The following is a 25,880-nucleotide window of genomic DNA, read 5'->3' as shown; positions in this document are numbered from 1 at the left end:
CGTATAATGTTATCAATCATGAGCGTTACGTATTACCTGAAATATATAAAACCAACACGATGTAGTAAAATAACAAAAATGTAGAACTCCATAGAAAATCCAAAACGGAAAGTCTGTTATAAAATAGGAAAACCAAAAGCTCATACAGATCAAACGAATAGAAAACAACTGTCTTATTCCTGACTTGGTAAGGACAATTTACTCATATAGAAAATTGTAGATGAAACCTGGTTTTATATAGTTAGATAAAGCTTTCACAGTATGCAATCACATAAAATTCCATTATATTGACCACATTGTGAGAACAAAACAAACAGACATAATAGGTCAAAATGTAGAAAAAGGGTACAGCATTCAACATTGTGTTGTAATCTTAATCTTTTTAAAAACAATAATGTGATTGCTGAGAAATGTGAAGTTGATCATGTGACAGCGAAAGGAAAAATATAACATTCGAATTGAAAATTTATTTTTTCTTGGACTTTCTGATCTTTATAGCTCAATATAGAACTAAAGTTTATCGTGCCTTAATTTTAAAAGGAAATATATTTTCATTAACATGCAAATAACTGCGATATTCTGATATTGCAACATATATTTCGTCGCGTTTCTTCCTTATAAGTAAGATGCATTGATCTGAAAGATAAAGAACTATAAACTATTATTGTTAACAGAACGGATATCTTATTAATTGTTTTCCCGTTATTTTTACAACAACATCCTTTTATAGTAGATCACCAAATCTGATAAACTTTTAAGTATCGATCTTATTTATAGTTTAAATTTATGAACCTTAAATAAGGTCAATTTATAAGTCAGATACATGGTCGATGCCTCTGCTGGTGGACTGTAAGTCCCCGAGGGTATCACCAGCCCAGTAGCTAGTACCAAAGTACTGGCATGCAAATACGGATTTTTTTGTGTTATTAAAATTAGCTGTTACAAATGTAGAAATTATTATAAATTAAGGAATGTATCTCGCTCATGCAAAGCTCTGATTCCTCTCACGGATTTGGCTATTCTTTTTGGACATAGTAGATTATAGCTCATCACCTTTTATATAAGCTTTGGATTTCAAATATTTTGGCCACGAGCATCACTGAAGAGACATGTATTGTCGAAATGCGCATCTGGTGCAGGAAAATTGGTACCGTTAATGTTGTTGTTAATACATAATTTGAAGCACTTTTCTTCAGGTGAAATGATTGTCAGTTGTTAGAATCATAGAATGAAACTATGAAGTCATATTTAAAGTTATATCTTAAAAGTATTATTGAAAGAATCAAATCTTTTTTGTGTAATTTTATAATGTTATAAAAGCGTTCATGATGTGCATATTATAAATAGGAATTGCTTCCGCCTGAACCGTGTGCTGAGTTTACGATTTTATAACATTGTTAACGAAAGGAAGCATTTGATTCTAAAGTTTTCCTTGTTGCTTATCTTTTCTTTAATCCTATTTCTTTCATAATTGAATACATATTGTTTTAATGTTTACATGATTATAAATTTGGGAAGCTAATAGTGGATCTAAAAGTACGTAGTTCAATTCTTTAAATTAAACTCATAAAAATTAGAATGTACTTAAAAGAAAATTAGTGTAACGTAAAAACCACTACTTTTTTTCTAAATTCATCCAGGCGTTTACTTGTGAAAATATTTGATTTGATGGAATTACATTAAACCACAGTGCTCATCAATCTGTCTCAACTTCTTAAGTGGACGTTTCATTTCATTTCCTATTGTTAAACATCGAGCACCCGAAGAGAAATCCCATCTTTTAATATTTGATTTTAATTATTATCTTTCATTGTATTATGACGGTTTTAACTCCGGACACATAAATTTTGCCCTTATTCAAAGACAGCTATGAATTTAATCTTAGAAGTGTGGCAAAACCCCATGCTCGTAGCTCGACTTAACATCCTATCAAAATTCTTTTAAAATCACAGTTTTCATTTTAACGGTTTGGAAACGAACACGTGTCATGCACGGTAATTAATTTCAAATAACAACAATAATTCGTTTAACATTTAATTATAACTGGATGTATGCGATGCAAAAGTTAATAAGTCACTCAATGTTGCTTATCTCTAAGTATTTGTTGTTGCACTCCAACAGAGGATATGAGAAATTTGCACATTTAGTCATTGGTTAATATTTGCGTTTGATAAAATTATATTGATGACACGTGAAGAACAGAAGTTTTCTGTAAGATTAGACAGAAAACAAATCAAACTGCATTTGGATTCAAATAGAAGACGTTCGATATGAATGAACTCTTGAACGAAATGAACAAAAAGAAAACAATACTTTTACTATAGCTAATTGATAGCTTTAAATGCATACTGTTTGTAGAAATGGTAAAAATGTCAAGGTTTTTCATCAATATGTCACTTGAAATTTGCAAATGTTGGGGTCACGGTCCGCTCCACCATGAATCATATGACATCCTGAAATAAGTAAAAGAAAATCCGATATCAGATGTCCCCGGTCATATCTCCTAGGTTTTCTAACACATTTTGCTATTCTTATTTAATGTCTTTCTCATTTATTAGTGTCTACGGAAAAAAACTATAAGAAAAATGATAAGGTTGATTTTAACACAATTAAGTATTTGTTCAACTTATCTAAGTAACGATGCAAACGAGTAGTCTCGTATATACGTGCATGCTAATCAGTACAATGAAAAAAATGAGCAAATAATTTTGTGTGATGTTTTTTTCACTTTCCGAAAATTAAAAAATTAAATTGTACACTGATACGATGTGTAACAAAGTTTCAAAATAGTTCAAGCAGTGTTATGTAAAGTTGTTTTGTATTTATCTAATTTCTATATTTGAATTAAAAATACATCAAACCTGAAACATCTTGAAACTATAACGACTGTCGTCCGTGGTTCCTTATTTTGTAAATTTTGCATTTCAATCGTCCTTGAATCGTCAAATGGTTGCTCATTGTCAGTATGCCAGGAAGACTGAATATTCGCAGTTTATTGTTCCAAATCTCAGAAATGTAATGAATGCGATCATTTAAAATATCTAAACCTACATTTTACCATATATATATATGTGCTTAGGGACAGGACAGTTTTATAGCCCCCCCCCCTCTCTTATTTTCTTATTTTTTTATGCCCCACCTACGATAGTAGAGGGGCATTATGTTTTCTGGTCTGTGCCTCCGTTCGTCCGTCCGCTTCAGGTTAAAGTTTTTGGTCAAGGTAGTTTTTGAAGAAGTTGAAGTCCAATCAACTTGAAACTTATTACACTTGTTCCCCATGATATGATCTTTCTAATTTTAATGCCAAATAATAGTTTTGACCCCAATTTCATGGTCCACTGAACATAGAAAATGATAGTGCGAAGTTCAGGTTAAAGTTTTTGGTCAAGGTAGTTTTTGATGAAGTTAAAGTTACATCAACTTGAAACTTAGTACACATGTTCCCTATGATATGATCTTTCTAATTTTAATTCCAAATTATAGTTTTGACCCCAATTTCACGGTCCACTAAACATAGAAAATGATAGTGCGAGTGGGGCATTCGTGTACTATGGACACATTCTTGTTTATTTTATTTTAATTTAAATTATTTTAGCTTTATTCTATGTTGATATATATAATCAGTGACCCCTGTGGTAAGTTTTTACAGGCTAGCGATATAATAATTAGACTACTTAGATAACTATGCTACCGATGCCCCAATTCGGAAAGGAAAATTTACTACAAAAAAAAGAAAAATTTGTTGGTGCCGACCACTATGATATAACAGTAGGTGGAGTCTTAGTCTTATATTTCCATATTGTGCAATAGTTGTTCCAGATGAGGTCCGAGACCACTATCAATATATTATGTAAAAGAAGCACTAGATGGATTTAAGAACATTAAAGTATGCACCTGTAAAAGATTAAGGCAGATGAATTTTTATGCCCCACCTACGATAGTAGAGGGGCATTATGTTTTCTGGTCTGTGCCTCCGTTCGTCCGTCCGCTTCAGGTTAAAGTTTTTGGTCAAGGTAGTTTTTGAAGAAGTTGAAGTCCAATCAACTTGAAACTTATTACACTTGTTCCCCAGGATATGATCTTTCTAATTTTAATGCCAAATTATAGTTTTGACCCCAAATTCATGGTCCACTGAACATAGAAAATGATAGTGCGAAGTTCAGGTTAAAGTTTTTGGTCAAGGTAGTTTTTGATGAAGTTAAAGTTACATCAACTTGAAACTTAGTACACATGTTCCCTATGATATGATCTTTCTAATTTTAATTCCAAATTAAAGTTTTGACCCCAATTTCACGGTCCACTAAACATAGGAAATGATAGTGCGAGTGGGGCATTCGTGTACTATGGACACATTCTTGTTAATGTATAATATAGAGTCTCTGTCAAAGCATTTATGAAATGGTTTCCTCAATTTTTTCAATAAGCAGGCGTTCATCAGTTATATAGTGTCAGTTTTCAAAGGGCGATGGTATATACGAGTGGAAAGCGGCATACAATCATATTTAAGTAGCACAATACAAAAATTTTATACCTCCAACTCCCCAGTTTTAAAATGCTGTAACTTTCTTTATAATGTTTGAAAAATTATAAAAGTGGTATTTATGGATAGTTAACCCTAACAGATTACTCTTTCAAAGTAATGCAATGTTAGTATTATACAATAATTAAGTACTCAATTATAAATTTAACTGTGTCTACAAAATTTTACAAGAAATTTCCACTTTCAATTGAAAGGTTCTTCATGGATACCCCGAGAGGGTTAATGTTATTATCTACAAAAAAAATTCTCAGATTTCGGACAGAATGTATAGATCAAATTTTACACCTAATCAAACATTATCTTCTTTTATGTGGTAAGGATGTTTACACTAATTACAGATTTAGGAAAGAATGGAATACGATAGCGATAATTTAAGACACCCTTTTGTAGCTCCTGCTGTGTTGATTAAGATTTCGTTAAAATTTCCTGTATAGTTATCGAGATAATAGAGCTAAATTCATTCAACTGAACTGACCAAGATTTTTGCCATTAATTGCATAATAATTGGTTATATAATGATTGCATAACAAAATTATTGCATTCATTTGAAAGATTGATTCTTTTATCTATTTATATATACCTCTTTTATTAATTTATATGCAGTCTTAAGAAAGTAACAGCATTTTAAAGGTTGGAGATGGGAAGTAAATAAATCTTTGTAAAGAGCTACCTTTATAAACCATAAGCTTTTCTCTTCTAGTGTATCAATTTTTCCCACGGCAAGAAAATAATTATTATACGAATTGTGAAATTTCTGCTGTAACTAACTATTTGCATATATTTTGTTTACGCTAATAAAGGCAAGAATAATGATTATATTACTAAATATACGCCAATCCTTGACTAGAGCATGTCTTGATTATAGACCATTAAACCATAGATGTAATATACATCTATGATTAAACCAAAGAACAATGAATGACTCTTCGAAGCTACGTTTGGTTGAGGCAGAGACAATGTGTATATATGTCTCTGGTTGAGGTCATGTCAGATATTCTCGATTAATACATGTTAAATAAAATAATATCTTAATTTTCCTATGCAATATGATATTTGTTGTTTATCGACGTCTATACCGATACAGTGGACTATTACACTAGTCCCTAAAAAATAATGAGGTTGGCGTGATATTCCGGAATATTAATTACGACATCGGTCCAGGTTTTATATCATAAACGCATTATTGACGAAGAATCCAAAATGGCAGACAATGTGGAAAACAAAAAATCTGATTTAGGTAAACATAAAATGCAGAACAATAGATTACTACATAGTTTTAGAAAAAAGAGAAAATCAATTGGGTGAATCGAAATCAAACAGGTTCCATTTATAAACTCTCTCCAGTAATTATTGTGACTTGAAAACAGAGGAAAAAAACCTAATCATTGTTGACTTTCAGAAAAGTTCCTCACTGTGTAGTATCAAAAATACAATATCAATTTTAATTAATTATATTATGGTATACTACAAAAATATACTGAATATATCAGATTAAGAAAAAACAGTTGTAATATGAGGCAGGCATAACCTGTGAATGGGGACGAAGTCTGTATGTATTATTTTCTTAATTCAATTATGAAACCGAAATACCGTACGTAACGTTCCCGATTTTGGTTCTGTTGTTAGGGAATTAGCTGTGACGTTCTTTAAGTTATGACGTCATATTCGATGTAAACAAAAGAAACGCTTTCATCAGGTAACGTAACGTTTTTTTTCATATCAAACAATTATTAAAATTGAATTTGTATTGAGATCCAATCTTATGTTTTACTAGACTGATAAATATAAAAAAAAAATCAAAGTCTCATGCAAACAAGACAGATTTCTGCGCAAATGCGGGAAAACCGGAACAGGAACTAGATCTGAAAAAAAACGTTAACGATTTTGAGTTCATTAGTACAATGAAAAATTCGGGAAATTTTCCCAGATTTTTTTTTTTTTTTTTTTTTTCATTGATTTTTCTACCGTAATTGGGGACTTCGTCCCCATATTATATGAGGCAGGTGATACCTGGAAAGGGGACGAAGTTAGAAAACCTTTTACAAATACATGGGTCATAGCACAGTATCCTTGAATGGGTAACACTAATGAGGTACATGTATCAGGTCCGTTCGTGCCCAACACACTTTCGCACCCTACACGCTTGCACCTCGCATGTTCACACCCAAGGTCCATTCGCACCCTACACGTTCACACCCAATTTTAAAGCAAATTCAAGTTAAATTTTTAAATTAAAAAATCATGATTGTTGTTTTAAATTGCTTTGATGTAATTACTGCATGTATTAAGCTTGGTATGAGTAAAAAATTGAAGATTTTAAATGAAAAAGTGACTTTAACACAAAATATAATTGTTTTAACAGCTTGGTCCTTTTGATTTGAAACAATGAAACACTAACCAAAACCTGATAAAAATGTAATGAACACAAAAACAAACTTTGTCAGAATCTCACTTTATTTTGAAACAATGAAATAAAGTTATAGCAATACCCTAACCAAAACATTATTAAGATTTATTCAACACCTTTAATTATAGGAATACACTTACCAAAACCAATAAAATATTGGGCACGAACATGTAGGGAGTGAACAGACTTTGGTTGCGAACGTATAGGGTGCGAACGTGAATCGGCACGAACGAACCCGAATTCCATTAATGACTGAAGAACACCTTTATTATCCCAATAACACTTGTAATGACCGAATATCAATTGAAATTTGAATATTAGCACATATTGGTGGCTTTTGAACATTGATAAATATGAGGCAGGCATTGCCTGTGAAAGGTGACAAAGTCTGTAAAGACCATGAAGACTGTATGAATTATTTTTTATTTTATTCAGACATATTTTAACTTCAGAATCTGTTGAAAAAGAAACAGAAACACTGTATCATTTCCGATTTTGGTTCTGTTGTTAGGGATTTTAGTTGTGACGTTATTTAAGATATATGACATCATATTCAATTTAAACAAAGAAACGCAATCATCAGATAATGTTTATTCATATCAAAGACAAAAAATGATTAAAAATGAAATTGGAATCGTGTTCTTTGAGCGGCTACGGTGGCGTCGTTAGCTAACTTCTTAAAAGCTTTCGATGTTGGTCCTATTGTTAGGAATTTAATATATGCTGTCATTTTTAATGTAAACAAATAAATGCTGTTTTCAAAAATTGAAAACAGTCATAAGGTGTGAAAGTTAATGGGAGTCACGGATTCCGTGTTCTTCCTTCAGGATTCTGAGGTCAGAGTTATATTTTGATTTATATAACCAAAGCTTTTGCTATTTTAACGGTACCATTAATATAGTGAATTTGTCATTTGCAGGTTTTTTTTAAAGAGTAAAATTTGATATTAACTTCTAAAAAATTCTATGGAACATGCTCAGCCACAAACATACATGTGAACCTCCCGACGGGAGTACAAAACTCCCGTTTTCAGGGGTCCCCTCCCGTCCTCCCGTCGAAGAGAAAAAAATCCCGTGTAGAAAAAATTTCATGAATGATAATTTTCAGTCGCCATTTTTACTATTTTGTTTACAAAATTTATCATTGAGATCGTAAAAACCCGAGATTTTTTAAGTCGTAAAAACAGGAGGTTTATCGAACGTATCCGGTGTAACTGACATTACCTGATTACGCAACATGTGGAGATTTTATTTCTCGCTAAAGGCTAATTAACAAGTGATAATAGTTTGATTGAACAATCATAAGGTGTTTGTATATCAATTACTCGATGTGGCTTCTGTTTATGGCACACGCCAAGGATGATTAAAGGCAAATACCGATAAATACCGACATTGATGGAAAATGGAATGTTGTTGTCCAAAAATTTATCGGAAGTTTTTTGATGCCAAGAAAAACACTTATTGTATATGAAAATCTCGAGATGAAAATACTGGAAAAAGGAATGGTTTCAGCTCAATGTGAGCTGTTTGCTACACAAGCTGACTGAAAAATTATATAAGCAAATTCATTATTTTGTACACCATTATGTGTTCAAAATGCCAAAACGACAGTTATCTCCGTCTTCAAAGACACCAGTTTCAAAACAACAGAAATATTTGACAAAGATCAACAATGTTTGTTAATTTATTATTTATTTATTATGTAATAAATGTATAGCATAAATCTCTCTTATATCTCAAGCCAATGCCAATGAAAAACAAATAAAAAAAGATTCTCATCAGCAATCAACAATGTAAAACAAAAGAAAAAAAGATTCTCATCAGCAATCAACAATGTAAAACAAAAGACAAAAAAAATATTCTCATCGTAAAATAAAAGAAAAAAAGATTCTTCTCAATTATTCCTTAATATATGCAGACTTTAACTAATGCCATTCACAAGGAAGATTGAAGAAAAAAAAACATCATACGGTTAGTTTTACGACGAAAAATATGTCGATAAAAAACCTCCTGATCTGAGGTCCAATCTCCTGACCAAAATTTCCAAATCTCCTGATCTGAATTTTACAGTCTATCACATGTATGCACAAATAAAAGAATCAAATAATTACTGATATACCAGTAGTTTTAAAATAAGAAAAAAGATTGCAATATTTGAGACACATATAATTATTTAAAAGCATTTATCAGTCAAAGTATAAATAACTATTAAGAATTTATAACAAGAATAAAAATTAAAGATATTGAGCGTCAATTTGTTGTAATGAAATCATAACTTTTACAAATTGTCACTTGGATATAAAGTTGTCTCATTGGCACTCATACCACAACTTCTTATAGCTAGCTGAAGTTATTTAAAAATTAGTCAGTGACAGTCTAATTCTACAGGTATGCATATTGCATAAGAATAAAAAATCAGATTTTTTTAACTGTGTGTTATAAAAAAAATAAAAGTTCAAAATCTCATTGCATCATTAAATTTGATAAAACATTATACGACATAACAAAGTCAATCACATAGCTTCAAAAATCAAAATTTTTTAAATTTGACTTGCTTTTGAAATAAACAAAATAGTTTTAACATGGCTTTCGCTTACTTTATGCAAGCAAAAAAAATATTTTCTATTTTTCCAGCGCCGGCAACAAATTCACTCTATTGTTGTTGCCTTTAAAATATCCATGTGTACAGAAATAGGCTATGTTAAGGACTTAAATTACATATTTTGATCAGAGCCGTCAAAATAGCCAGTTCCCCACTGTCTACTTTAAATCTGTTAACGGTAAAATTTAGTAAAATAACCAGATTTTTCATAAAAATCAGTTCTGATTTGCACTATGTTTTACTTTTAAGGGCAGGCTCTGCAGTATAAATTTAAAAAATAAAATTGAAAGTTTTTACAGAATTTGTACATTGCTATTGTAAATTATGAATTTTTCAAAGATTGTATACATGTTTATTTGGCAGTGCAATCAATGAAATTTGTTATCAGTCATTTGCTGACATAAGAATTATGAAATTAAAACTGCATGGTAGTCACATATGGTGACATTATTTTATTTGCATGTACCTTGAATGTGATCATGATTAAAGTAACCTATTGAATTATTGAAATCTATCATCAAGGTACTTTAAATTTATTATGGAGCCTTTATTGTTTAAACATATACATGTACAAATGTAGGCAGTAACAAGGGATATGCTACATTCATTTCTGTTCTTAATTTTATCATTAAAAATACATAATGATATTTTAAAATAAGGTTTTATTTGTTTATAGGACCACAGAAGAAGCCAAGGTCCTTTGATATAACTGCCATGTTTGAAGAGGCTAGAAAAACAGCTATAGAGAGAACACATGGTAAAATAAGAAATAGAATAGTTTGTTTGAATGCGACATGTTCATATTAAAAATGTATAACATACATGTAGCCAGTTAACTCAACTTGTTCTAATTTGCTTTCAGTAACTGCTAACATTCTTTGATACAGTTATTTTATTAGTGGAAGAAGACGTCAAGTCTTCTGAAGACTTAAGGGGCTGACCATTGGCATTGAGTCTCCGTATGCCGCATTCATTTCGTGTATTACAATTTCAAAACAACTTAGATTCCTGACACCGATTTTACACATGATTAGGCATCTGAATCATTTAATTTGTAAATTATGATTGTAAAACAATCACTATCGTAAATATGACCCTTTTATTTATGTAAATTATTAGATTTCATCTTATCCACATGAACGTTATTTGTTTACTTGTAACAGGATGTTTTAACTGTAGATATTTGTATTACGCATGCGTGAATTTGGTATCGGGACAACTCGCCCTGTTTACAAGTTCGCCCTTGAAGTTACGAATTTGCAATCCTGCAGACAAGAAGATTTTGTTTTTATATAAATAAAAAGGATATATAAAGTGTTGTCTTTATTCATGGTTTTCCTTTGTCATGTGAATTAGATGCCCTTCGTAACATACATGTGAACCTCCCGTTTAGGAGAAAAAACTCCCGTGTATGAAATTTTTCAGACGCCATATTTGATCATTTATTACTACTGTAGGGTGTAATTGACACCTGTGTTAAATTTTACCTGAACATCAAAGAAGATGTATAATTATATGGCTTCACTTGACAGCTTGGGTGTCAAACATACTGGTAATCAACGATGTTTACCTCCGGCTAACTGCCGTTGTTTTATCAAAACGATGTGTATTGGGAATATTGAAATACTTTTTTGTTACTTCCCTTTGTTTTATCCTGTTTTCAGTTATTTTGCTTTTAAAAATGTAAATTGTAAAAAGACTATAAATGATTGATATTTTAATCAAATAATCATAAAAGGATGTTGATTAAATGAATTTAAATGATTTTGGACAAATAAAAAAATTAAAATTTATAAATTATTTTAGCAATCTAGACCTCCTTTCAAGGATTAAATTGAAGTTTATATCATAATTTTGTTTACAACAGAATTTTTTTATTTAATTTACGATGTTGCAAATATACATGTGGAGCTTATTTCTTTCTTATTTGTCTATACATTTACAAATGATAAGGAGATGAAGACATGAACAAAAATATATACAGATAAGATATATAAATATAATGATTTATTTGCTAGCAGTGAACAATCATTTGGCAAAAACAAAACAAAACAAAACAAAACAAGAAACAGATTCTTCTTATTATTTTATTTTATTCAAATAGAGAGGCAATAATGGAACTATAAACATTACAATTTGATGGTAATTTGAAGAAAAAACACAATTTCTACATCATTTGGTTACATTTAAGACAAAATTTATGTCGATAAAAAAACATGATGTTTTGACCATTCAGTACTTAACCCTTTCCTCCATAATGACGCTTTTTGACGCCACCCCCTTTACTCCATAATGACGCCTGTGTAGTACCTCAGTTGAAACACTTTGACTACAAAGTGTCTGCAGTAGACTCAATAAAATTTGTATCCAATATGAAAAGGAATATCATAGGAATATTCTACTTAAATTTATTTAATGAAATATTTGTTTTTTGCAATGCATTTTAATACTTTAAAGCCTATTTTCAGCATTTTATTGAAAAATTCTATTTTGTGTTCATTTTTTACAGTGGGATGTGATGATCTTCCAGTTAGGTTACCCTCATTTGGAGTGTTGTTCCCAACCTGTTAAAGGTCCATCTTTGTGCATAATTCAAAATTGGAAATTTCAACAAGCATCTAATATTCTTAATCTGGAAAGTAAACCCTGGTCTGCTAGCTTCATGTATATTTTTTCTACCGATTTAATATATAACTAGAATCATGCAAACAGACTTAAGGAAAAGGCATGTAAGTTCATCATACAAATATGACACTTTTTCTAGACAATCCAGATCTTGCAAAATACGTCGCTAAAAATTGCAACCTTTAAAATTGTTGTGCAGTAAAAACCCATATGGGAACTTTCAAAAGTTGGCAGGTATGTAACAAGTCTTACTATTTTTATGCTCCATTTATGGGCAATATGTTTTCTAGTCTGTCCGTCCGTCCTGCTTCTGGTTATAAAGTTTATGGTCGAGGTAGTTTTTGATGAAGTTGAAATCCAATCAACTTGAAACTTAGTACACATGTGTTCCTCTTGATATGATCTTCTTAATTACTGCCAAATTAAAGATTTTACCTAATTTTCATAGTCAACTGAACATAGAAAATGATTGTACGGCTGGGAAATCCATGTACTTATGACCTTTTCTTGTTTGAAGAAAAAAAATACATTTTAACGATAATGGAACAAAGCAGCCTGGGTAAGTGGGGCTGCTTTTATGGTAATTCAAGTTACCTTTTATTCACCTTCTTCCACTTCAGAGCTATCAGCTCTTTGATATTTTTTTCTGGTTTCTTTTTTGTTATCTGTTTTATAGATTCTATAATAAAGGTAAAATAGATATATGTATAATTAGTCAAAGAAAAAGTTTTAATTCTGAATTTAAGTTTTTTCTCCGACCAATTATACATATTTCTAAGACTAAATAATACAATACCTGCACATTTGTTGAAACTCAGCTATTACAGTTCTCTGTACTTTTTATTTATATGTAATACATTTTGTAATATAAGACCTATACATCTTTTATAATTTAATGCAGTCTTCTAAAAATGATTAAAATCCTAAATCCCCATTGTGAGGTAACAGTTGGCTTGTATTCCCTCCTATACATATTGATTCAGCTTATTCTTAGGTTGGTGTATATAGGAGATCTTAGATCCAACCAAAAACTAAGGACTCTTTTGGTGAGCATTCAACTATTATACTATCATGCTGGTTGGCTTAGTTGATGGTTATGAAATGTAGGTGAAACCAGTTTTCGGAGTATGTCTCTCTACCCCCTATTTATCTATTCAGAGTATGTCTCTCTACCCCCTATTTATCTATTCAGAATATCTGTTTATTTTAATTATTATAACCATGCTATCAAAAAAATAAATGTGTTATTGGATTTAAAAAGACATCATTATATTTTCAAATGGGTGTATCTTTATGTTACAGGTAATATTGAACACCATGAAGACATAGAATCAAAGAAAACTACCAAAGCAGATGATTCCAGCAGTAGCTCAGGCAGTGATTCAAGTGACTCATCTGATTCTGAATCAGACAAAACTTCGGGAAAAGTCAAAATAAAATGGAGTTCAAATGATGATGAAATGATTGGTCCCCCATTACCACCTGGATTTGGACCTATTGTAGATGATAAATTAAAACAACAAAGTCAAAAATATGATTCTGAGGATGATGATTCAGAGGAAGAAGAAGAGGTATGAGATAACATCAAAAAGATGTAGTTTGGAGTTCAGTTTTCTAAAATTCTAACTTTCATGCACAGTTTTGCAAAGAAAGATAGTTTATCTGAAATTTAACAACTAACGTTCCAATCAGACTTATCTTTAATTTTTTTGTTTTTCCATGTCCAAATTTTCAATTGCTCTTTTTTCTAAGGGATAAAAAGAATTTTACAACATTGTATAGCTATTTAATATTTTCATTATCCGAATGAATTATTAAATGTCAGCATGTATTTCTAATTATTACTGGTAATTAAAACACAACATTGCCTTTCCTGAATTTTTTTTTTTAAATGCAACATTTAAAAGTTATTATAAAGTCTTTAAAATAGATTAAGTTTTTGATTGAATTTTCACCTGTTTTTAGTTTTTTACAGTTTCATTTACCATGACAAATATATTGTATCTTTTCAGACTTTAGATCAAAAGATTCCATCTAGTCATGAAATAAGTCTTAATCATGGTGCTAAAACAGTAAGTAAACATTTTCATTTTCACTGTACTAGTACACATTTTTATTTCGGGGCCAGCTGAGGCCCACCTACAGGTGCTGGATTTTCTCACTGTATTGAAGACCTATTGGTGGCCTTCGGCTGTTAGCTGCTCTTTTGTCAGGTTTTTGTCTCTTTGACATATTCCCCATTTCCATTCTCAATTTTATGAATGGAACTGACATGGCTGCAATTGAGAGTGGAAACAGGCCACGTTTAAAAGAGACAACAACCTGACCAAAGAGTAGCCTAAGGCCATCAAATCACACAGTCTTCAACACATCAGTTTTATTTCTTGTTTCCAATGAAGGATTCATCAGTTTTATTTCTTGTTTCCAATGAAGGATCAAATGGTTCATAATAACATGTACCAATTACAATTAAACTTTGTTAAACCAAAATACAGACAGGATTACTAATGAACTCTTGTCATTAGTTTTTAAACTTGCTTCTCACATGATGGTCATTGAATTCTTGTGGAGCTTAAACTGTTATATTTTCAATGTCATTGAGTGACATTCACTGTATGGAAAAATATGTTTACTGCAATAGTTGATAAAAAATCAAAATAACATTTATAACAATTAAAAATTATTAAGAAAGCACAATTAGTTTTAGATTTAGGATATAAAAACAAAATTGGGGTAGTAGCTTAAAGGCAAATTTGAAACATGTTTGAAATTTTAAAATGTTAATGCATTACCGTTTTGCCAATTTCGATAACTGCTGTCGATGGTTTTCTCAACCCCCCACTGCATTTAGACCAGTTCTATATCTAGCTGACTTTGAAATTTTCCTCTAAAGGAATTTAATAAATTTCTGTGAATTTGAATATTACTTATTTTGTGACATGACTGGTACAGTTGTTAATATGTTTTTAATACATTGCAGGTATCAGCATTAACCTTGGATCCTTCTGGGGCCAGATTAGTGACAGGAGGCAATGATTATCAAGTTAAATTCTTTGATTTTGCTGGAATGGATGCTTCTTTACGGTACTTCAGACAAATCCAGCCATGTGAAAGGTAAATCATTAGGAAAGCAGATTCTAATACTCAAATATTAATTATGCAGATTTTTTGTATACATCAATGAGACAGAAATTAATCAAAACAAAACCTAAAAGATCAACATACAGCCACTAAAACAGACAAGTGTCTGTTCATTATGTCAAACCCTTATTTGTCAGGAGTCTAGAAAAGTTTTGTATAGATAGAGACTATCAAATCATATATTATAATTTACAATAATAAATTTAATTTATAAACATATATCATTTAGACATCCAGTCATCCTTTTTAGTCCGTTATTTCTTTTCCTTAAAGCTCATCCAGACCTTCGTCCTGAACATTAGCTCTGACTTTAATTTGACCTCATCCCAAACATGCATGAAATACTTACAGGTAGACATTTATATTACTTTAGAATAAAAACGTAATTTGCATTTGTTTTTATGTCAGTTTTATTCATAACAATCTCACCAAGAAAACTGAACAGTTAACCATATATTCAACAGTGACACTAGATTAGCTAAAACATAATGAAAAGTACAGGGTTGAAATATCGATACAAAACATCTTTACCATCAACCTGAATAAATGTGAAATCTTCATGTAAACTACTTTTTTCTTGCCTATTGTAGTCATCCTATAAGACAGTTACAGTACAGTTCTACTGGTGATAAAATTCTGGTTGTGTCTGGTAACTGTAAGCCTAAAGTCTTAGATCGAGATGGTCATGAGGTGTTAGAGTGCATGAAAGGAGATCCATATATAAATGATGTAGCTAATACAAAGGTATTTAACCACAGCAGAAAATCACATAGTGAGATGGCAATACATTTCTAAGGATTTCGTTATAAAAAAAAATAAAAATATTCCAATGACTAGTTAAATACATGTAAAAGTATTAGATACTTTTTCTTTAACATTTACTTCATGTGATGAGTTTATTACTTAAGTTTAAGATAACTTGAAAATCATTTGCATTTAATATTTCTATGTAAATATGAAAGGTTATGGGCCCAAAATTTGATTCAATATCAATAAAATATTTATATTCATGTTTATGTCAGTTATTAATTGAAATCCCATTTATTAAGATACAATGCACTAATAGTACTAATATAACTCTTGTCAGTCCATCTTTAGATAATTTGGCTCATGTTTTTGTTGTGACTGAATCAATATTTACCAAATAACAAACAAAAATTTACTTTAGGGTCACACTGCAATGTTAAATGGTGGATGTTGGAACCCAAAAGTCAGAGAAGAGTTCATGACATGTTCAAATGATGCGTAAGATTTTCAAGCTTTGATTTTTTTTGTTTTTAAATTTTTTCTAGAAAAGGTGTTTAAAACATTGAATTCATATTAACTTGTTCCCCAACATGGAAACCTTAAAAAAATTGCAATTGAAAGAGTTGAGGTGAAAACAATCATTATTGGCTCAGAGCTCATGGTAGCTGATGGTTAATTCCTTTGACATATATTACAGCTGATCAACATCAAAATGGAAATTCTTTACAATGGCTACATACACTAAACTCAACCATATTCAGAATAAAGAAGTGGGTAAACCAATATTTGTGAAATATTTGACAAAAATTCTTATTTAGTTATAATCAAATATTCAGTATATAAAAAACAATCCTTTCTGATCTTAATGTTTGTTTTTAAGCTGGAAGAATATGATATGAAGAAAAGTTTTTCTAAGGGAGACAATTTGCTTATTTCCTGTAAAATAAAAGGTGTGGTAAATTTCATTTGTAATAAAAAAAATGTGTCATTTTATCCTATTTTAGCAAATTTCAATGGGGTTTTATTCTTGAATTCTTGGTTTTTTTAAATATGCTGAATATAACCGTGTATCAAGTTTTTAGAATTTGGTTCCCATTTTTTAAATTGGTCCACATGAGGTCCAAAGGGTCCAAAATTAAACTTTGTTTGATCTCATAAAAAATTCAATTATTGAGGTGCTGAATCTAACCCTGTATTTAGATTTTTAATTTTGGGTCCTGTTTTCAAATTGGTCTACATTATGGTCCAAAGGGTCCAAAATAAAACAAAAATTGAATTCTTGGGGTTAATTGATGTGCTGAATCTAAACATGTATTCAGATTTTTGATTATGACCCAGTTTTCAAGTTGGTCCGAATTGGGGTCCAAAATTTATTTAGATTTTGGATATTGGATCATAATAGGTAAAAAAAAATTTAAGTTCATTAGACCACATTCATTCTTTGTCAGAAACCGATGCTGTGTCAACTATTTAATCACAATCCAAATTCAGAGCTGTATCAAGCTTGAATGTTGTGTCATACTTGCCCCAACTGTTCAGGGTTCGACCTCTGCGGTCGTATAAAGCTATGCCCTGCGTAGCATCTGGTTTCAAATATTAAGAAAATTCACTGAGATTTGAAGTACAAAAGATGATATGCATGTAACTTTTCTTAAAAACTAAAATCTTTGTTGTAATAAACTTCCAAATTTTGAATATTTTATTGACGTGCAAACTCTCCCAACTTATGGGAAATATGTGACATGAGAGGTGTTTACTTGACTCTTGCAATCAGCTATTTTGTAAACCAAATACCACAAAACAGGCATTCAAAGTGATCAAATCTTAGGTGAATGAGATTTAAAACACTTATGACATTATAAGAGATGCAATAGGTTCTTTTTTGTTGTTTAAAATCTTTTAATGAGATTTTGAATAGTTGACAGATATAGTCAAAGATTCATAATTGCATTTGACAACTATATTTGTTTGATATTTCAGATCTGTTAGACTTTGGGACGTAAATACAGGATGCAAAAAACATAAGAATATAATGAAACCTAAAACACAACAAGGGAGAAAATGTATTCCCACAGCTTGTTGTTATAGTACTGATGGACGATGGATAGCATGTGGCTGTCAGGATGGTTCCATACAAATATGGGACCATAATAAAAATTTTGTAAGTTTTTGATACTGTGACTTCACTTTTTTCACAAATCGTGTGAATCCAGTTTTCATGGATTGTTATAAACGATTGTTGAAATTTTACTTGATACATGGTTTAAGTAGTTCAGGCACTAACTTTTAGAATATTTTGTTGTATTTTTAAATGAAATTGATGAATATTATTACCTGAGAAGTAATAATGATTGTGCAGTATTTGCTATCTTGAGATAAGAGTAATTTCTTGTAGATTCTGTGTTAGAAGCAATTTTCTGATTTTGCTGCCCTTAGAATCCCTTATCAATTAGCACTATGGACCTGTTCATACAAATAAACTGCCAGACCTTTAACCAGTAATGTTTATGCCTTCATTACCATTCCATAAACATGAAAAGGATAAGAATTGATTAGAAGACATATTTGCTTTTCAAAGTTGATGTCTCATTGATCTAAACCTCACACCTCATTCAATTATATGGAGGAAATTTTGAAACTTCTAACTTGTGATATACTGAAATATGATCTGACAGTGAAAACAAACCAATATGTCTCAACTTTAAGATTCCTTAGTTCTGTTGAATTTATTAATTGCTGTTCACTAGAATTTGTTATAATTTTGATGATAGAAAATTGATATTAGATTTCGAATTAGGACTTATGGTATACAAAAACATGTGTCGTTATCTTTGTTGAATTAAAATATAATTGACTTCAATTAATCTTTTTATTATATATTGTACAATATTTGTTGATAGTTTGCAGTTTATCAGTTTGTGCATAACTTTAGTCAATTAACTCTGTTGCCAGATTAATGTTGGAATGGTGAGCAGAACAGCACATATGAATGGTACAGACACTTCCAGTTTATGTTTTTCCTATGATGACAGGGTCTTAGCATCAAGGGGAGGTAACACCATTAGTTTTTATGACATTCAAAAAATAATTATTAAAAATGTAAAACAAAAATATTCATGAGCAAAATCAATGTGAAAATTAGTAGACCTACTTTGTACCCAGGAAAAATTTCAGCCCATGATACTGATGGAAAAAATTATTTCAGGTTTTTATTTGATAAAAAAAATGTATAGATAGAAAAAATACTTAAAAAAAAACACCTTGAAATTAGTTATATAGTGAACACTGATGTTATGTCTATCTCTTAACATTGTAATTTAGACATTGCTATTCATATCCATTTTATTTTATATATTTTATTTTATAGAAATATTAATTTTCAGTGGCGGATCCAGAACTTTCATAAGGGGGGCCCGCTGATTGACCTAAGGGGGGGGGGCCTCTCCAGTCATGCTTCAGTGATTCCCTATATAATCAACCAAATCTTTCCCACGAAAGGGGAGGCCAGTGCCACCCAGGGCCCCCCTCCTGGTTCCGCCTATGATTTTCCAGTAATTTATTTTTATTTACAGGTGACGATACTGTCAAATTATGGGACATAAGAAACTTCAAAACACCACTTGTAACCAGGGATGGATTAACAAACTTCTTTCCAGTGTAAGTGTTAGTAACACTGTTCTTTAGGTTAAATAGGTTTGTGTTATATTTACTGGCGTCAATCAGATATTAGTTCATGTATTTGTTTGTATTTAAAATGTACCAGTACTACTACTTCTTAAATTTATCTGTTTCTGTACATATAAACTGAACATATATGCTGAACAGCTTATATTTGGAATACAGAATATAAAATAAAAGGTGGAAAGTACAGAAAAAGGGAAAAAGTAATAAGTTTATACAATAAAGGGGTGAATAATTATAAAGTGGGGACAAAAATGTAAAAAAAAAGAGACAAATGGCTTTTAAACAAAAATACTAAAATGATGAAACTTCCATACAGGAACTCTAGTATCCACAATGGACTTCCTCAGAGTCTGGCTTCAAAAGAGGGCACCTTACACTTTGGTATTTTACCTTTTTATATGCTTGTCAAAATTTTTGTCGGGACATATTATGGTATACAAATGTCCATCATCTGTCTGTACGTTTGTCTGTCAGACGTCCACATGTCGCACCGTAACTTGAGATTTCATGAACCTTAAGATAGTTGTTTCTCATGATGTATATTTTTTGGTGAAAATAGGATTTAAACTTCTTGAGTTACAGGACTTTATAACCAAAACAGGGGTGTGTATTTTTCACATGTCGTGCTATATCTCAAAAATGATTTCTGATTATTGCTTTAAACTTCACACACTTCTTAATTATATTAATCTAAAGATCTGTATACTTTTTGGTGATGATTCAAAATTTTATTTAAGAGTTACTGAGTTTTTTGTAAAAAAAGGTTTTTTTCCACATGTCACGCTGTATCTCAGAAACTATTTATGATTATTGCATAAAACTTCTCACACAAGACGAAGGGTGTATCATGCAATCATGGCCCAGCTGTTTATTTCTATTGATCCCACCCAAATTATGAACACATACCTGCATTCCTAGGTGTTTGTCTAATTGTGCAAGCAAGTTGTCCCCATTGGTTGATTTAAAACTGATTAAAATAGGAATATCTATGTTTGGTTGATATTTTGAACAGAAAAAAATATGCTGAAAAAATATGATTTGGAGCAATGTACAACCTGAATATAATGTAGATTTCAGACCCTCTACTTTGTTTCAATAACTTTGAGTATACTTTTTTTTTTTATATCATGTTTTCTGGTCTGTGCCTCCGTCCGTGCGTCCGTTTACTTCAGGTTAAAGTTTTTGGTCAAGGTAGTTTTTGATGAAGTTGAAGTCCAATCAACTTGGAACTTAGTACACATGTTCCCCCATGATATGATCTTTCTGATTTTAATGGCAAATTATAGTTTTGACCCCAATTTCATGGTCCACTGAACATAGAAAATGATAGTGCGAAGTTCAGGTTAAAGTTTTTGGTCAAGGTAGTTTTTCATTAAAGTTACATCAACTTGAAACTTAGTACACATGTTCCCCCATGATATAATCTTTCTAATTTTAATTCCAAATTAAAGTTTTGACCCCAATTTCACCATCCACTGAACATAGAAAATGATAGTGGGAGTGGGCATCCGTGTACTATGGACACATTCTTCACTGGGGTAAAGCTGATGACCGTAACTGCATTCACGGTCATCCCAAGATGTCGGATGAAAAATTAGGTCAGTATTTGTATTGTCTGTTTAAGTGTTTCTATATCATTTTCTTTACAAAGCATACATTGGTACGATGTAAATATATAAAAGATTCATACGGAATTAACAAATTACTACGGAGAAATGTGTATGAAAGAGGAAATTGGATTTGAAAAAATCGCTAAGATGACCGTAAATCATAATCGAGATGACCGTAACAGGATCAGCGATTCATAACAAGGGTGACCGTAATTGGCTAAAAGATGACCGTAATTTGTAAAGGATGACCGTAACTTTTAAAGGATGACCGGTCCGTCAATTCATATTCATAACTGTTTGTTGAGTTTGTCTCAATAGGGGCTCAGTTAGCGGTTATAAATATGTTTTATCAATTTCTTTTCAACTATTTGCCGTATTTAGAGTTTATGACTATGATATTTAATTGCATATTTCACGTAAATAATTAAATATTTATTGATAACGACGTTAAAATTTGAATACAAATCAAATAAATCAAATATTTTATTTTTCCAATCAGGGTCTCACAGGGAGCATTTACAATTACCAATAATGATAGTATACGCAACAAAAATGAGACATTGTACATTAGTATGAAATTCAAAACAGTGTAGCTGTGGCCATTGATTGACCCATCAAAATCATCCATTGACTGGGACAATTTACGTGAACGTTTGTCTGTAACAACCACTGTTCATGACGTACCTACGATAGACATTTAAACTGTGGGGTCAACAAAGGTTTCTTAACGCCTTTAATTATAAAATAATTCGAAAAATTAATCAGGAATAACCTTTGTGTTTTGATTTATATAATTGATATAAATCAAAATATCGTGTTATTTCTGATTAATTTTTCGAATTACTTTATTTAGGTGTTGAGAACCTTTGGTGACCCCATAGTTTAAGTGTCTTTAAAAAGTACATAGTGAGCATTGGTCGTTACATACAAACGTTCACCTAAATTGTCCCAGTCAATGAATGATTTTAATGTGTCAATCAATGGCCACAGCTACACTGTTTTGAATTTCATACTATATAGATATAGGAAGTTGTGGTATAAATGCCAATGAGACAACTCTCCATCCAAATAACAATTTTTAAAAGTAAACCGTTATAGGTCTATGTACGGCCTTCAACACGGAGCCTTAAATATAATTGGCTCACACCGAACAACAAGCTATAAAGGGCCCCAAAATTACTAGTGTAAAACCATTCAAACGGTAAAAACCAACTGTCTAATCTATATAACGCGACAGATATTATAATAGACAAATGAAAATAGCATTAATAACAAAAATACATTAAAAGTACCTTTTCCCTTTCCTTCCTTATTACCATTATTATTTCTATGTCCAGCAATGCACACATAAAAAAAACCTTATTAAAAGTAAAGTTTGAAAAGACTTAAATTATAATCTATAAAGATGGAAATTTGTTCATCTCAGTGCAGAAGACACCAAGGGACGGTGCTCAAGGATATACTGTTGATTTCGATAGGCAATAACAACAATCCTCCCCGTGTCAGAACTAGATGAACAAAATAAATAGAGAAACTGAATCCGGTCAATAAACAAATAATTTTTAAATCAAATCAAATCAAATAATTTTATTGACATATGAATCAAAAGCATGATCTGTGACAAACATAACATATATACAAAAATAAACAATACAATATTAAAACACAAAATGTATTAAATAACAGCAAAAGCTGATTTTACGAAACATGGAATATAAATCTGCTATTTGCAGTGTTTTACCAGGAATATACACAACTCTTTTAATACAGTTGAGTTATCACAAGACAACAGCCATAGCAATTTCTCTTACGAATTTTAGTTTATGAAATTGGAACATGATTCAGAAATAAAGTGATATAAATGGTTTCTGTCTTAGTTATAATATGTGCAATAAAAGAGAAAATGAACTTCATTTTCAATATTACCAGAATTATACATTGCTTAGTCTAAGGTTTGGAGCACGATTTATACTGAGAAATTAAAGTTTTTGAATGCTGGTATGCATCTTGCACTAAAGGAAATGATTCTAAAATTTTCTATTCTAGGCCAATAATTCAAAATAGACTTAACTAATTCAAGGTACAGTGGAAACCGACCATGTTCAGATAAGACTGCAAAATTTGTGTTTTTTTTTTTTGTGCACACCCAGAATGAATTTACAAAATTTACTGTGTAGCTTTTAAAACAAGTTAAATTTGAATAAATTTTATCCATGCAAATTAACTGGTTTCCATATCTAAAGTTTGCTATCAAGGGATTGAATGAGCTCCAAATTTCACCTCCATAAAGAAGAATAAGCTTAATAGTATGATCAAAAACATGTATATACTATTTTTTAAGCTAGGATTTAGAGATAATAATTGTTTTCGAAGTTTAAAATATGCTTTTAAAGCTTTCTTTTATTATTTATTCTGGGCAAAGGAGAATGTAAATGAAGCACTAAAATACACACCTAGATATTTACAATGTTGTACACATTCTATATCATATTCTTTGTATTTAAATTTGAGGCGGATATGTCTGCCTACCGTGTTGAAAATCTAAATTTTTGCTTTATTTGGGTTGAGAGTAAGACACCAATTTTGACAATATTATTTTCCAATAATTTAAAGTTTTGACTGAAGACCAGTAGCTGTAGTAATAAGTAAACTGATATCATCGGCATACATCAAACAATGGTTAGGTCGCCTATTAATATTTACATGGTCTAGAGATTTTTCCAAATAGATGGGAAGGTCATTGATGAAAATCTTAAACAGGCTAGGACTTAAGTTATCTCCTTGTTTAGCTCCAAGCTGTATAGGGAATAATATAATACAAATTGACAGCGATACGACGTAAAGTTGAAGAAAAAAAAAACCATTAATTAAAGAGGGGGGGCAAGGGGTTTAACTGTTATGCTGTTATGGGGCAATTTAATTCTTTGTTATCTGTTATTTTGAAAATTTATTTGCTGTTAGCTGTTATTGTCTTATTCTTTGTTAGCTGTTATTGGGCTTTTAGTTTTTTTGTTATCTGTTATTGTGATAATGTATTTGCTGTTAACTGTTATTGAAAATTGGAATGTTAGCATTTTTTTTGACAGTCAATATTCGGTATAAATTGAAGATCATTGGACATTGTGGTCTACCACTACTAATATGTTTGTCCCGTATTCAGAGAAGGATTCCATTAACATATACCCATCACAGAAGTGAGGTCCAGGACAGTTATAGTATATCTTATGATTATACTTTGTAATAAATTCCATGTTTTTTTATGAATGTGTATTTAGAATTATCTTAATTTTTTGTATGAGAATAATGTTCCTTGTTTCCCCAACGAACATATTAAATTAAAACAATTCCTAATATGACAAAAAGGAAAACATATGGCCAGGAATATCTGACAAGGATCTCAATTAAGGACTAGTTCCTAACAACCACTTAACCTTTTATATAATATGGTACATAGACTCAGCTCTGTGATTCTTTTCAAAGCAGAACCAAATGCATTGTACAATGAAAGTTCCAACCATGTACTTGGGTCCGAAGCTGCACATAACTCATTACAAACAAAGATTTATTTCGTTTCAAGCCATTGTTTCCCTATACATGGGAACTATGTATTATACATACGAGTTCACTTGGTACAATCAAAAACCTGATGAAAATTGTTCAAATAAGGCCTTTGAAAATAGTGGAATACATTGCTTTTGGAGTGTCAAAATTCGTTCGAAGTACTTGATAAATTGCATGCTTATAATTGGTGCTTTTGATTTTTCTACCCTATATACCACTTTGCCTCATAGTCTTAAGAAAAATTCACACACCTCATTAAATGGTCATTTAGAAAAAGTCAGAATATTCAAACTCTTTTAGGTCATTTTTTTTTATTAGCAACAAAGGGAGCTTCAGTCAATATATATAAACAATACACCAACGTTTTATGAGAATTGCTGAAAGCAGTTATTTTTGAAAACTAGAAAATACCACCTTTTTCTAATGAATAAAATCCCTTAACTCAATAACATAAAATCTAAAATTAATAAAAATCGAAGGGTGTTTACAACAATAGATATAAACGTTTCAGCAAAGTTTCATGAGAACTGCTGAAAACATTTTTGTGTTAATGTCTGAAAACTGGAAAATCCCCCCTTTTTAATTAATAAAACCCGTTAACTCGGAAACATAAAATCTAAAATTTATAAAAATTGAAAGTGACCTCATGTTAATAGATATAAACAATTCACCAAAATTCCTTGCTTTGTGAAAGCATTTTTGAGATATTATCAGAAAACTGAAAAAAAACATCTATTTTATTGCATAAAAACCCGTTACCCAGAAACTTAAAATCTAAAATTTATAAAAAAAAAAAAAAAACAGAAAGGGAGCTCACGTCAATAGATATAAACAATTTCCTAAAGTTTAATGCAAATTGGTTAAAGAGTTTTTGAATTAATGTCCGACATGTTGACAACAGTATACCATAATACGCTCCGTAAACAAGCGTATAAAAAATATTATAATATATTGATTAGTAATT

At 30.8% G+C, this 25,880-nt stretch overlaps 1 protein-coding gene across 1 annotated transcript in view; it reads left to right on the top strand.

The window, feature by feature from the left end:
* Window positions 1-5,655: 5,655 nt before the first annotated feature.
* Window positions 5,656-25,880, top strand: part of LOC139495308 (WD repeat-containing protein 70-like) — a 30,844-nt gene continuing 10,619 nt past the window's right edge. The window contains exons 1-10 of the mRNA XM_071283619.1: window positions 5,656-5,777; window positions 10,225-10,305; window positions 13,476-13,744; window positions 14,186-14,245; window positions 15,154-15,287; window positions 15,905-16,058; window positions 16,483-16,559; window positions 18,042-18,222; window positions 19,014-19,113; window positions 19,634-19,718. Of these exons, the coding sequence (XP_071139720.1) occupies window positions 5,741-5,777; window positions 10,225-10,305; window positions 13,476-13,744; window positions 14,186-14,245; window positions 15,154-15,287; window positions 15,905-16,058; window positions 16,483-16,559; window positions 18,042-18,222; window positions 19,014-19,113; window positions 19,634-19,718 (1,178 nt within the window). The 5' untranslated portion in view covers window positions 5,656-5,740. The remainder of the gene's footprint in view (window positions 5,778-10,224; window positions 10,306-13,475; window positions 13,745-14,185; window positions 14,246-15,153; window positions 15,288-15,904; window positions 16,059-16,482; window positions 16,560-18,041; window positions 18,223-19,013; window positions 19,114-19,633; window positions 19,719-25,880) is intronic.

The sequence above is a fragment of the Mytilus edulis genome, chromosome 1 (genome assembly GCF_963676685.1).
Source record: "Mytilus edulis chromosome 1, xbMytEdul2.2, whole genome shotgun sequence".
In the NCBI taxonomy this organism is placed as follows: domain Eukaryota; kingdom Metazoa; phylum Mollusca; class Bivalvia; order Mytilida; family Mytilidae; genus Mytilus; species Mytilus edulis.
The sequence above is the reverse complement of the archived record's forward strand: the minus strand, read 5'-3'. Positions and strand labels throughout refer to the sequence as shown.